At 51.3% G+C, this 13,802-nt stretch overlaps 4 protein-coding genes across 4 annotated transcripts; 2 read left to right on the forward strand and 2 right to left on the reverse strand.

The window, feature by feature from the left end:
- Nucleotides 1–10: 10 nt before the first annotated feature.
- Nucleotides 11–2,246, reverse strand: AtWU_10652 (Zn(II)2Cys6 transcription factor; the record flags this gene model as incomplete). The annotated part of the gene is made up of 2 exons (XM_035505756.1): nucleotides 11–2,116; nucleotides 2,187–2,246. The coding sequence occupies 2 exons, from the start codon at nucleotides 2,244–2,246 to the stop codon at nucleotides 11–13; spliced, it is 2,166 nt and encodes a 721-aa protein (XP_035361649.1).
- A 5,158-nt stretch (nucleotides 2,247–7,404) lies between these two features.
- Nucleotides 7,405–9,054, forward strand: AtWU_10653 (cytochrome P450; the record flags this gene model as incomplete). Its single annotated transcript, XM_035505757.1, has 2 exons — nucleotides 7,405–7,803; nucleotides 7,879–9,054. The coding sequence occupies 2 exons, from the start codon at nucleotides 7,405–7,407 to the stop codon at nucleotides 9,052–9,054; spliced, it is 1,575 nt and encodes a 524-aa protein (XP_035361650.1).
- A 615-nt stretch (nucleotides 9,055–9,669) lies between these two features.
- AtWU_10654 (similar to An13g02990) lies at nucleotides 9,670–11,379 on the reverse strand (the record flags this gene model as incomplete). Its single annotated transcript, XM_035505758.1, has 3 exons — nucleotides 9,670–9,795; nucleotides 9,858–10,632; nucleotides 10,694–11,379. 3 exons carry the CDS (start codon nucleotides 11,377–11,379, stop codon nucleotides 9,670–9,672), a joined length of 1,587 nt encoding a protein of 528 aa, XP_035361651.1.
- A 981-nt stretch (nucleotides 11,380–12,360) lies between these two features.
- Nucleotides 12,361–12,975, forward strand: AtWU_10655 (major facilitator superfamily protein; the record flags this gene model as incomplete). Its single annotated transcript, XM_035505759.1, has 2 exons — nucleotides 12,361–12,414; nucleotides 12,487–12,975. The coding sequence occupies 2 exons, from the start codon at nucleotides 12,361–12,363 to the stop codon at nucleotides 12,973–12,975; spliced, it is 543 nt and encodes a 180-aa protein (XP_035361652.1).
- Nucleotides 12,976–13,802: the final 827 nt, after the last annotated feature.

Below are 13,802 nucleotides of genomic sequence, written 5' to 3' on the forward strand. Positions count from 1 at the left end.
CCCAACACTCTCAACTCAACGGTGGACGGAGGTTGCTTGACTGAACAAAATTGGCGAAATCATCTGCCTGCGCAAGACCTGCTTCGCAGCTGATTCGGCGCAACTGGGTGGCCGTCCACGCACGGGTCTCGTGGCCGAGGTTGTGCATGCAGCCCACGGTGAGGAGAACCCAGCAGGCAAAGTAGCCGCCGACGGCCAAGCCGGGGATGTTCTTGGAGCGTTCGTGCGGTTGCTGCTTCTGCTGCTGATGGAGCTGCAGCTCCTGTGATGGGGAGGTGGCGTAGCCCATGAGCTGGGGCACGGAGGCGAGCATCTCGTCGCGCATGCGGACGATGGTCTGGGTGGCCTGGTGTAGGCGCTCAGCGTAGTTGTTGGTGAAGAACCAGTTGCTGTCGGTGTTGGCGCCTTTGAGTAGAAGGTGGCTGATAGCGTGGTTGGCGAGGATGCGGCAGATGCGCATGCTGTTCCAGACGTCGGCGATGCAGACATCGTGGTAGATGTGGGTGACGCCGCCGCGCTGGATGCGATTCGGATCGTAGTTGTTGCTGGAGTTGGGTTGGGTGGTGAACTGCCAGTCGGAAGGGCACTTGGAGAAGGTGCTCTCGAGGCGGTAGTCAATTTCGAGCGCCTGGGAGAGGTAGCGCTCAAGGTGCTCGATGGAGATGTTGGCACCCTTGAGAGGACCGGAAGACATGGAGGAGGTAGAGGCGGGGGAAGAACCGGACGTAGTAGAAGGGGAGTTGGAGGAATCGGGAGGGACGGAGGAGGCGCCGGCAGCGGCGGCAAAGAATGAGTAGCCGCCCGGGGAAATCTGCTGGTAGAGGTCCAGAAGCTCGACCATGCCGCTGCAGGCGACCCAGTAGGGGTCCGAGACGCTAAGAGCGTTGGTGGCCTCGATGCGCAGCATACGTAGGCTTGAGGGCATGGGGGAGCCGGAGCGCAGGCAGTTGGTGAGGAGCTGGGAGAAGACATCCTTGAAGATCTGCAGGCCGGTCGGGGTAGAGAACTGCGAGCGGCCGCGCAGGTTGAGGAGTGACGTGGCACCCTCAATGTGGTGCTTCCAGCCCTCGATAGAAGCCCTGCTGAACTCGTAGAGAGCGAGGACGAGGACCGAGACGATGGTGCTGTCGCGACGGGCGGCCTGGGGGTCGGCGAGGGCGAGATTTACGCGCTCCATGGTGCGGGTGTACATCATCATGGACCGAGTCAACAGGTCGGCCTGGCTTGTGGTGCGAGCGAGCCCACTGAGGCCGAGAGCCAGAATGGCGCCCTCGAGCATGTCGCCGCCGCCGTCGTCTTGTGCCAGCATGGCCGGGGCGTAGTCGAAGAAGCCGGAGGAAGGACCGGACTGCCGAACGACGTAGTGGGAAAGGAAGAAATCGAGACCGATAATGACGAGAGGTAAGGAGAAGGGACGCGGTATGGCCTCGGGTTGATTGCTGGTGAAGTTGTTGTTGTTCTGTTCTAGCCGTTGGCGGTCGCCGTGGTTGGTGCCGTCATCGGGGAGTAACTGGTCCAGAGCCAGATCGTCGCCGCCTACACTAGAAGCGCCGACATGGGAACGTGGCCCAGATATGGAGGCAGGAATAGACATAGCAGAGCCAGGACGGTCGCACGATAATACCGGCATGGAGCTGGGTGAGGCATCCTGGTGGAGGGAGAAGAGCGCAGACTCGTCCGGGTTGAAAGGGTCGGGGAAGCTCATCAACTCGGGCATGAAGCTGCCGCCGACGAACATGCCGACTCCGACATCGACGTCGCTCATGTCCAGCATGGCCTCGTCGACAACATCGGAGGGGCGGTTCGCCTGAATAGTGTAGTCTGGTGCGGAGGTGTTTTGAAGTTGTTGTGATTGTGGTTGCGGTTGTAGTTGTGGTGGTGTTTGTTGTTGTTTTTGTTGCTGTTGCTTCTGTGCTTGTGGTGGAGTTGGTGTGCGCTCAACTGAAAGACGGCTGGTTGGGGTGGCCGTTGAAGTCCTCTTGGAGACTTTTGAGCGGGCGCGGTTGATGACTTGTGTGCTCTCATCGCGAAAGATGAGACTGGAGGGATCTCTGTATCCAGGGCATTTCTGACCTGTGCGCCAGCATTGGCCACATTCTGGGACTGCTTTGTCGCACTTTTCGGGGGGGAGGGCAAATGTGAGCCAAAATGTGTTCGGAACGGGGACACAAACAGGAATGGCTTACTCTTCTCTTCTTGGCACGACAATTGTTGCAACTTGTTGAAGGGCGACCGCAGTAGACCATGATGGGCGAGTCTACCAAGTGGTGGTGGTGGTGGTGGTGGTGATAATGATGAAGATTGTCGATGAATAGGCGGGGGAAATTGTGTCAGGCATCAGATCCAACGCACTGACTTAGTAACGATGGATAAGAGAAGAGAGAAAGAGAGAGAGAAGGGGGAGGGGACAGTGTCCCGTTCCGCGTGGAGACACAAGCCAAGTCAGCCAAGGCTGGTTGAGGTGGAGGTCACGGTCGGGCAACGCTACGCTAAAAAAAGCTTGGAAAGAGAAAAGCAACAAGAAGAAGACAATCACACATATTTGAAGTGGGCGAAAAATGTTGTGCCTAAATACACGCAAACACCCCCCCTTCCCAATTGCTTAGCGCCCGGCGGCTAAGCCGGATGGGGCTGCAGCGATCGCTGATCTGCCATCCCATCCATGTCATAATACTGTAAACCTTTGATATAGTAGTTAGTAACCATGGTTATAGGGATGTCTCTACTTAAAGGTATTGAATCACCAGTCTGAATGGATTTTATATACTACATCCCTTCACACTCCAATACTGGACTGTTGCTAGGGTTTTAGTCCCGCCCTAAATGTGATTACTTTAATTAAGAGAAGATGGGTTTACATAAACTAATCATATAACAAAGCAACTAGTTGAACTATTGAAGAGCGTAAGTACAGCCACGGTATAGTATAGTAATAGTAAAATACACTAACATTTGTGACTTGGCCAGCTGCTCAGTTTAGGCCATTCTTTCCATGTATATCTAAATATAGGAGGTCTGTTCATACTGTATCCCCTATATCAGTGCTTTATTATATGTACATGACTCTTGTCTCCTTCATTGACCACGTGTGCGAGGATCCGCTCCTGGGGCGCTTCAGGAGTGAATCCCCCGGAATCCGTACCGTTAGGCGATCCATTCAACGACTAGACTCAGAATGCATAATCTTTATAAGCTAACTGATGAATACGAGGCCGGATTTTCGCAGTAGGTGGATATGCCCAGCTACTAGCCTGGTGCTTATAAACTAGCCCCCAACTTGGATTCGCGGGCTGATTGCATGTTTCACCACAGGAACTAGATTAAATCTCGAATTCTCAGCCACACATTCGATCCAGGAATCACCCGCGGGCCAGGTAGGCTCAGAATTTCGTCAAGGATTCAGCCTTGTGTGTTTCACGCAGTGGATCCTCCGGATACTGACCGGTTGGCTAACGGGTGAAAGGCAAGGATTCAAGCCAACAGCTCAAAATGCGCCTCCTTTAGAAGATTCCAGGTCGAATACGAGGTTACATCCCCACTTTTAAGGCCGTCTTGAAGAACGCTGACTGAAGAAGACAGCGTTGGCCACGAGTGCATATTGGAGATATTCCCTTGGAGAGGCTATCCAAAGTCACTCCAGAGAGGGTCTCCTGTAATCGGGCAATGATTGTTCCCGGCGTGGCATCACTTAAGTGGTAGCAACACGCTTCGACAGGGATTGTTATCAGTGATAACTGGTATCACATCACGAAGGGCATATCCACAGCAGGATAAGCACTAAGTGAGCCACGTGACTGGTCATGAATCAAGCGGGTGATGAGACACGGTCACACTCGGTCGAGCGGCCCATCCGATAACGCCATACAAAAAAGAGGCGCCCACCCGCTAGTCTACTATTTGGCCTCCACATACTCCAGACTCCGTATTGTCAAACAGACTCCACGGCTAAGCCTGAAAGCCGGCGGTTCAGGCCGCCCTTGCTAGGCGGTATCCAGAAATGCCAGTACACACGAACTCCGAAAAATGAGAATTTTGGCCCCCTTACCCAACGCCCCTGGCCCCCATGCTCGCTACCGTCAACCCTATGTGAGGATCTGCCCACCTCGTATTCCGAAGCTTCTAAGGGAGACGCTTTCTGGGCGGTTGGCTTAGCATTCTTGTCTATTTACCCGCTAGCCGAACGGTCAGTAACTGGAGGATTCACGGCCTGAAACACACCAGGGCTGGACCCTGACACCACGCCTCTGAGGATCCGGTCGATCTCAACATTCTCCTAAGCTTCTAGTCTAAAGGATGCGGCATTCTGAGCCAACAGCTCAGACTACTTGTCGTTTACCCGCTAGCCGAGCGGTCAATGTCCGAAGCGGGATCCTCACAACACTTTTCCCAACATCTACACCTTTTGACATGAAATGTATGTTAACTTTTTCAAGAGCGTACGACTCTAGTCCGACAATGTAGATTATTATTATAATGAATTGAATTCAAGAATTTATCCGGAGTTCTTCACTACATATAATAACTGTTAATTTAAAATACCTGTATTTTACTTGTATTTTGACATAATCTAAAGATTCCGTATACCAAATTGTTCTAAATTTTCTGATGTATTTTATTTTAGTCAGCTTCAAATTGTTAATATCTCTATACATTTCTAGCTCGATAAGAAGCGTGTTTGATTGGATATAATAGCATCAAAACGGATATATTTCATATTGCCCTACATGCCAAGATCGGCCGTTCGAAGGTAGTATGCGCCACGCGATCGTGATTTATATTGAAAGTGGAGTCAAAACGCTTCTGCACTTTCTGAATCAGGCATGATTGTATTCTCCTATTTAGTATTAGCTTCATACTAACAGCACACATGCTGAAGAATACCCAGTCAGATCATAGAGAAATGTGATGACTTGCCCAGAGTTGTAAAAAAGATATCCATGATTATGTCAAAAGCACATGGCTTGTCCTATTCATACGCCATGCATAGAAAGTTCAACTAACGCCTGTCTTATTTCTGTCTCATTATTTTCATGGGTGAGGCGGGGGACTTCAATAGATAACTTCCGCTCATTGATCCCTTTGGTATTGTACAGGGCGGCGCGAGTGAACTGTAGTTTATATAATGTTCGCTCTTTTCTGGTTATCTCTAAAGCACAGACCATCACAGTGTTTCTTTATATTCAACTACTATTACGGCATTTAGGAGAACTGGGCTTATGACCCTCGTCGAGGAAATGGATTAAAGCAATATCCTACCGACCTCCCCACAGTGTTCCATTCGTATACAGTGAGTAAGCCGTACAATCGCCATCTACCTCCGACTAAGCGCCAAGCGCCCGATTGTATTTAGCCTAGATGGTGAAGGGATCCGAGGCATCGTACGATTAAGACTTCTGCAGGCATTAGAGAAACGTCTAGGGATCCGTATTGCGCAGAAAACCGATCTCTGCATAGAAGCCAGTGTCGGCACGTGGAATCGCTTATAGTGATCGGACCGCTTGTGCTACCTGGCTTGCTAACCTCTTGGATCACGGACATTTTCAGCGATGTATATGATTCGCTTACAATGGATCGCGACCGCGGTCAGATTCTTGGCCTGTGGCTAGTATAACACCAGCAATCTAGAATATGTTTCTGGAAAAATGAATCCTTGTCGGTTGCTCCACATCTCCACCATAAGCAACGTGGCCTGTCGGTCTTTATTACCACGAGTTGAATGTTGAATGCTGCATGGCAAGGCATATGTGCATGTACGGGCAAACTATGGAGGCACCGGCCACAGAGATGGACCTTCGCCATATGAGTTCTTGCTGTCGAGTTAGGAATTGAAATATTCATGTTTGTTGGAAGCACGAGTGTTTCAACCAATCTTTTTCTCCCATTTGCAGAATGTTCTTAGAGTGCTGAGGAGTCCTTTCTGCAGAGCTCAGTGCAGCGTTGTTGCACTATTCTAATTATCGAAATCGACAATAATGCACCAATTATAGTAAGCAGCGGACAGAGCGGTCTAGACTCAGAGTACAAGCAAAATAATGCATGTGCCCCTGAGCGCCAGTGGCGCAGCTCGACGATTCGCGGAAACTGAAGTCACCGCGTATTGAGCAACTGCTTTGGTTCTTTGCACGATAGCGCAATGGCGAGATTCTGTGCGCCCCACTGGAATAAAAGAAACTCGCTGCTTTCTGGAGATTGCTGCTCTCGAAGAGTAATGTAGGCCAACATTAGAATCCTTATGCTGGGCAATCAGATGAGACCGGCAGCGATGGGATAGTGGGAGTGTTTCAGAGAAAGTTAGTAGTGAGTGCTTATTGGCCGCCGCATGATTGTATCGCTCGGACCTATCACCTTCTTCTCAAAGAACTGGACATATTCCGGCTTAACCAGTCAAGTTGTTATTGGGAGTCAATTGCTTGGCGCTGTTCAGTAGATACTGGTAGGTTGGTAGACAGGTATTTTGCAAAAGCGAGGAGACAGAATGCGTTAACCGCGTTTTGATTCATCTAATTCAAACTGATTGTTTTGAGACCACTGAATAAAGGTTTCGTGGATCTTAAAATTTTAATAAACTCGTTTGTGGCCTGTAATTCCTTCAGATGCAAAATCAGGATACAGAAGGTGATGATATTTAATGTTAGAAGATATATTGCATATGAAGCACCCCTTAAAACGTGACAGAAATAATGACTAGTTATGTAGTACCAATGTTATGCCAGATGACTAATCCAGATCATGAACGGTTTATACATCTCGGAATATCCGCCAGAGCCCATGGGCGGTGAAGAGCTGGAAAACCTAACCCAAAGCGGCGATTGGCGAGGTCGAATGAATGATCCATTTAGGGTCAACAAGCAGAAGGCGGGACATGCACGTGTTGAGAAAGTCGTATAAGTAGCATCATCGTACGACGCGGTCAAGCGTGTCGGTGGCATGATTGATGTCAAGATGATGAATGGATTCCAACTTACTACAATGAGACTCTTCAAGACAAAACATGAAGAACAGGCAGGGCAGCCCTGTTTGTGTCAGGGCTGTGCAAAGGGGCCAAATACGTGCGGGATCCCAGCGTCAGCTAGCAACGCTTTCCCAATTGGGTAGCATTTGCCGGAATCTACCCACTCACTCCGATCTGCCACGCCTCCGGAAGGATCTACCACAACTCCATAGATCCATCGAGTATAGCAATGCTGACAATAGAGTATCTACCGAGTGGAATATTGACTCCTGCGGGATTCACTAAGAATGGCCAGACTAAGTGACCATGGAACACGAAAAGGAAAATGAAGATATATCTATGTACGGGCGCTGCTATCGAAAGGAACCTGTCGTTGACATTGCATGCCACACAGGCATACCTTCATTCAGACTATAACCCTTAGTCTTCAATTCTCAAATATTTAGTCCACCATGGGACTCAAGACACTCTTTCTGGTCCTCGCCGGCCTTACTTTTGTCGCGCGCATCGTGAGCGAGAAATGGAGGCACTATCAAAATGCCAAGCGCATGGGCTGCCGGCCAGCGCCCATGGCTCCATCCAAGGACCCCCTCGCTATCGGCGATATTCTGGAGATCATCCAGGCGGACAAGAACAAGGTGGTGCCTGAGCTGCTCGAGAGCCGCACTAACATCATGCGCGACATCGCCGGACGCTACGTTTCGACCTTCCGTCTCAAGAGAGGTCTGGGTGAGAACATGCTCACCTTTGACCCCGAGAATCTCCAGGCCATGTTGGCCAAGCAGTTCAAAGACTTTTCCGTTGGTGGTGAGAGACTGGGATGCATGGGCCCGTTGTTGGGCAAGGGAATCGTATGTCCTCGTTATGCCTCGTGCTGTCGCCTTACATCTAAATCTGGCCCAAACTGACAATCAACGTGCATGCAGTTCATCAACGACGGCGCCGAGTGGTCGCACTCGCGTACAATGCTCCGGCCCCAGTTCACCCGGGATCAAATCAGCGACCTGCGTCTCGAAGAGCGCCACGTCCAAAATGCCATGCGTGCCATACCCGCCGCTGGAAGCAACGGCTGGACCGAGGTTGACATGCAAAGCATCTACTTTCGCCTGACCCTCGACTCCGCAACCGAGTTGCTCTTCGGCGAGAGCTGCTACTCCCAGCTGGCCGCCATGGGTGACACCGAGGACCACATGGCCAATGGCGGCAAGGTGACTGACTTTGGCAAGTACTTTGACCGCGCCCAGTGGTACATGGCGCAGCGCCTACGTCTACCTCGCATGAAGTTCCTGTACGACGGCAAAGAGTTTCGAACCTGCTGCCAGGAGGTCCACCGTTTCGTTGACGAATGCGTCGCCAAGGCCCTGCACGACCACAAGAAGAAGCAGCAGCCCGAGGAGGGCGCATCCGAGCATTACATCTTTGTCCACGCCATGGCCGCAACCACCAAGGACCCGATCGAGCTGCGCTCCCAGCTGCTCAACGTCCTGCTCGCCGGCCGCGACACCACCGCCGCGCTGCTGAGCTGGACCACCCTGCTGCTCTCTCGCCACCCAGAAGTCTTCCGCAAGCTGCGCGAGGCCATCATCGCCGACTTCGGCACCTACGAGAACCCCCAAAACATCACTTTTGCCACCCTCAAAGCCTGCACATACCTGCAGCAGGTCATGAGCGAGACGCTCCGCCTGTTCCCGCCCTTGCCCACCAACGCCCGCTACGCCACCAAGGACACTAGCCTGCCCCGCGGCGGCGGCCCCGACGGCCAGAGCCCCGTGTACATCAAGAAGGGCCAGGCCGTCCTGTACAACGTGCATATGCTGCACCGCCGCGAGGACGTCTGGGGCAAGGACTCAGGTGAGTTCAAGCCCGAGCGCTGGGAGGCCCGCCGCTCCGGCTGGGAGTACCTCCCCTTCAACGGTGGGCCGCGCATCTGCATTGGCCAACAGTTCGCCCTCACCGAGGCTGGATACGTCCTTGTCCGTATGCTCCAGCGCTTTGACGGAATCGAGGATGTCAACGCCGACCAGAGAATTAGGTGGGGCTTGACCCTGGTCAGCGCTCCTGGTGACACGGTCACGGTGCGCCTCCACGAGGCTAGCCGGTAAGAAAAGAGCAGGACTCTCTCCTTCGACACTCCTTCGACTCTTCTTCGACAAGTATACGACATTTCATTTTCAGCTTGTACAAATTGTCATACTTTCTATTGATGTTTTATTTCTCTCCTTGGATCTGCTGTCATTTTTGTAATAGTTATTCAGTACAGTGTATGGCGGGTACTCTGGAACGGATAGGTTATCTGAGCGTTTTGACCATCACCCCCCACCAGTGTTGTCTGCGCTATTAATGAACTCTATGGTTTCTTTGCTTGTAAATAGTGAGAATAATGAAAATGTCAGGTGGTAAGACAATCTCAGTGTCCGGGTCTAACACGGGCAATTAGCTTTGTCTTATAAAAGCACTAACCGCTAGACCCAAAACGATATATCGCATCTAGTCAAACTAGCGACGGAAAGACTACTGTCCCAACATAAATTACACCAGTAGAGAGCATGAGGTGAGATTGAAACTCCAATTTTGTCTGATTTGGGGTATTTAGTCTATAGCACAAAATCATTCAACATTGCTATCGATGCATAAAAATCATGATATCCTCCGCATAAAACTCGCTACTTTGCGTAAAATGCCCGAAAAAAAATACGTGAATACAGAAAAATAAAGGATCAATACGCTGGTGGTGGCATCGTCTCCGTAGAGACACTATGACCATATTCCTGGTCCAGCTTTGACGAAGCAGCAGCAAGAGTGGCGTCTGAAGGAAGGTTGACAATCATCAGGTATAGAATGTTCTGTGAAAGCCATGGTCAGTCAAAGGAACAACGCCGCCAAGTCAAAGATGAGTTAGACTTACGCTCTTGATGGATCGTTTGCCACCTTCCAGCTCCCTTCTCTTCTTGCGGAACACCTCCAGACGAGGCTCGTAGTCCTTGTCTAACCTTCTCAGCTCGCGATCTGTCTCGGATTGGCTGCGTCGATCGTTCAGGATGCGCTCCTTCCGGTCGTTGTATTCGTCAAGGACTCTCCTCTCCTCTTCATCAATTCTAGCGGCCTTCTTCTGCGCACGCTGCTCCGGGGTAGGACTCAGCACGCCGCCGGAAAGCACGCCAATCAGACCTCCGTTGACGGCCGGATGATTGGGGTCCAGGTAACGATTGCTGAAGCCACGACCCGCCGGCCCGCTCAGCGCGTCGTTGCCGTTCTCGGCCATGTACTTTGCGCGAGCGCGACGGTCGAGGTAGTCGTTGAAGTTGTCAAAGGCCTTCTTGGCCTTTTCCTTGGTTGAAACTTTGCCTCCGGTTGGGGGCACGACATCCCTCTCCGGGGCCGGTGACTCCGACGGAGAATCGGACAGGTAGTTCTTGTGTTGGCGGCGGTTGTCCATGTAGACAAGCGGTGCGACGGCTATAGGAAGACCACCAGGTCCCTGCGTCGAGCCGGAAATGTGGTTACGCATCCATGCGCTGCCGCCGCCATTGCTTGAGCCGTTGACAGCCATTGAGGCGAGTTGCTTCAGACGGCTGGAGTTCTTGGGCTCCTTGAGCTCCGGATCATGTTTCATGATCATGCAGAACAGACCGTTAGGGGCGAAAAGCTCGCGGTTGTACTTGTCCATGACGTTGTTGGTCCTAAGTTAGGGCTGATTAGCACTCATGGCTTCAGGGGAGAGAGGTCGTGGTCGGCACTTACTTTCCTCTGACGTAGCCCTTGTTGGCTACCCAGGCGCCTGCTTGCACTGCTGCGGCGACGCCCATGACGATGACCTCGGGGGTGAAGCCCACGCCGAGAGAGACTACTTGCACACCGGCGAGGTACTTGTTGCCCTCTAGGGCTGTGTTGGTCTCGTCGATGAAGCGCAGGAACGACCTTTGGTCGATGCCGCACGACTCTAGGGATGGTGCGTAGGCGGCCATGAAGCCTCGCTCCTGAGACCCTGGGCGCTGCTGTGGGATCACGACGGGAAGAGGCAATGGCCCTCCCATGGTGGCCATCCCGGCTTGTGAGTCGTATCGGGGGTCTGGGGTGGGTTGCCCTCCAAACATGGGGTTGGGACCGGGCTGAAGCTGTCCGTACGGTGTTTGCCCATACTGTGGCTGGCCATACTGAGGTTGGCCATATTGCGGCTGGCCATATTGGGGCTGGGTATATTGTTGCTGTCCGTACTGAGGTTGACCATATTGGGGTTGACCATATTGAGGTTGGCCGTATTGTGATTGTCCGTAATGAGGTTGTCCTGTTGGGGGAGGTCCATACTGAGGCTGTCCGTACTGGGTTTGCTCGTATTGAGGAGGCGGGTGGCTAGGTGGGTCGTATCGTGTTTGTGGGTGCATGCGATCCTGCCCATGCATGGGCAGCTTCTCGGACTGCGTGTACATAATGTTGGAATTGATCCCCCTTGCTGGAGAATTGCGAGACACCCGTCAGTACTCGGTTGATCCTTGTGTCACGTCTGTGAATATGTGCTTGGCTTGCAGTGGCCCCCAAATCCTAGTGGATACAGTTGTTGATAGCAATACGAGGTAGAGAAAGAAAAAGGGTTAGGCTCGCGGGAGAGTTGCGACCGGGGGGGAATTGTAGGAGTGCAAAGAAGAAATTGAGATAAAGAGAGAGGATTGTCGATGATGGCCAAGAGATGGAGAATAAAAAGATGTAAGAAAGCTGAGAAAAAGCAATGATCGCTTCGGATCTGGTTCCTACATGGACAAGACGCCGGATCGTCCACTGGCAGTGCATCTGACAGTGCCTAACATCCTGCATACCCGTTTGGGATAGGGTTGCGGGATGATCTCCCGCTGTGTCCTATTTAGGTTAGCAAGGTGCAAGTGGCTCTCCGTTTGAAAATGTGGCTGCGGAGCTTGTTGTGTCTTTCTTTGTCCTTTTACTAGCGCAAATGTGACAGCCCCGGGCATTGCCCCTTATTGAGGCAACTCTTGGCGCTGCGGCTTTGACTCTTGTCACCAACACAAGCATTTCACATTCCCGCATACTCGCAGCCGTGCCGCCCTACCCATCCACTTTTGATCCCTGTCGACCGCGACGAACATGTGGCCCCCAAATGGCCGGCTTTCTATGCCCGACGCGGCAAACTGGTAATTCACTACGCCGGTGATGTTTGGTATGCTACTCCATCTGCGGCTGAATACTCCAAGTGGGCTGTGTTGTAACAGGCACCGACCGAAAAAGGCGTGTCGTCTATATTCATCGGAGTATATATGAGCGACGTGTTGGAAGCTTCAAAGCTCATCAATCAATCAATCAACAAACCAACTCACACTCACCAACCCACCAAACCTCAATTCTCCTTTCACTACACTTCCCTAACCCTATACCCCCAAAACCACTCACACATCAACACAATGGCCGCTCCCGCTTCCAAGACCATCCACGACCTTAACGGTTCCTGGACTGCTGTAAGAGACACCAACCAATTCCCCTCCCATCTATGCCATAAAGTTCTGTCCATATACTAAACATACCTATAGAACAACACCCTCTCCGAGTCCTCAGCCGATATCCTCAAGGTCCAGGGCGTGAACTGGCTGACCCGCAAGGTCATTGCCATGGCCAACGTCACTCTGAACATCAGCCAGAGCACGGACGAGACCGGCAACATCCACCTCGACATCGAGAACAAGCCCAGCGGCGGCCTCCCCGCCACCCAGGAGAAGCGTGTCCTGAACTGGGAGCCCGTGGAGCTCACCCACGGCCTCTTCGGCAACATCCGCGGTCGCTCCCGCATCTGCAAGCTCGCCGATCTCGACGACGACTACCTCCGCCAGGGTTGGGAGGACGGCACCGAGGAGGTCATGCACTTCAAGACTGAGCACCTCGACTCCAAGGGCGTCATTACCCAGCAGGTCGCTGGTTTCATTGTCATCGGCGGCACTCGCTACCACGCTCGGCGGGTCCTCGTCACCAAGGATGATGGTGAGAGGCTGGAGGCTAAGCTTGTCTATGACTACCAGGGTTAGATTTAGATAACCCGGGGTGTATATGTATTTGATGATTGTTCGACTGTCGGGGGTGAGCTACATCAAAGGGGGCACAGTGTGCCAGCCTTGAGGCGATGTATATAGATTCTGTTTTCTCTGTTCTTTTTCTCTTTTGTACTTGACGATACCGTTGTTATTTGAAGCTAGGAAAAAAATATTTTGCCTAAATGAAGTCCCTTGCCAAATTCAATTTGAATTGTATTGTTTCTGCGTAATATTTGTCTGTCAAAAGTAGCGTGTATGTTTCAGTGATCACAAGTTGCTACACAAAGGACAGCTCAGACTATGACACCAGTCAAGCGTTTGTACATGCCCTGCAAGGTAAATGAATAAATTATGGCACAAGTTGACACATTTCTGATCACCAGAAACGTCATACGAATCCTGTGCAACGCAAACATCGCGAACTGTAGTAGCCAATAAATCGTAACTTGACTTTGCCTGGAGAAAGACGAGATAGATTTGCATCCACTCTTCTCTAAACCCTTTCTTATTCAATCATGATAATTATCATTATCTGGAATCATTCGAGGATCTACCGTATATATTGAAGTTTTATAGCTTACTGAATTACTTGAGCAATAAAGTGTTATTCTTGCGTAAAACGCAGAATTGAGATGATGAACAATGCTCAGTGTGGCTAAGACGTTGTTGTAGTGAAACTCGAAGATACTTTCTTGGAAGAAATGTTCAACTCTTTACGGTTACGTAACCAAGAAATTGGACAAATGTGAAAATATGAAATATATGATTCGATACCTCTAGCTTCTTCAATAATATTATACGAGTTGTACTTCAAAGCATCG

This window comes from Aspergillus tubingensis, assembly GCF_013340325.1.
Source record: "Aspergillus tubingensis WU-2223L DNA, scaffold_13, whole genome shotgun sequence".
In the NCBI taxonomy this organism is placed as follows: domain Eukaryota; kingdom Fungi; phylum Ascomycota; class Eurotiomycetes; order Eurotiales; family Aspergillaceae; genus Aspergillus; species Aspergillus tubingensis.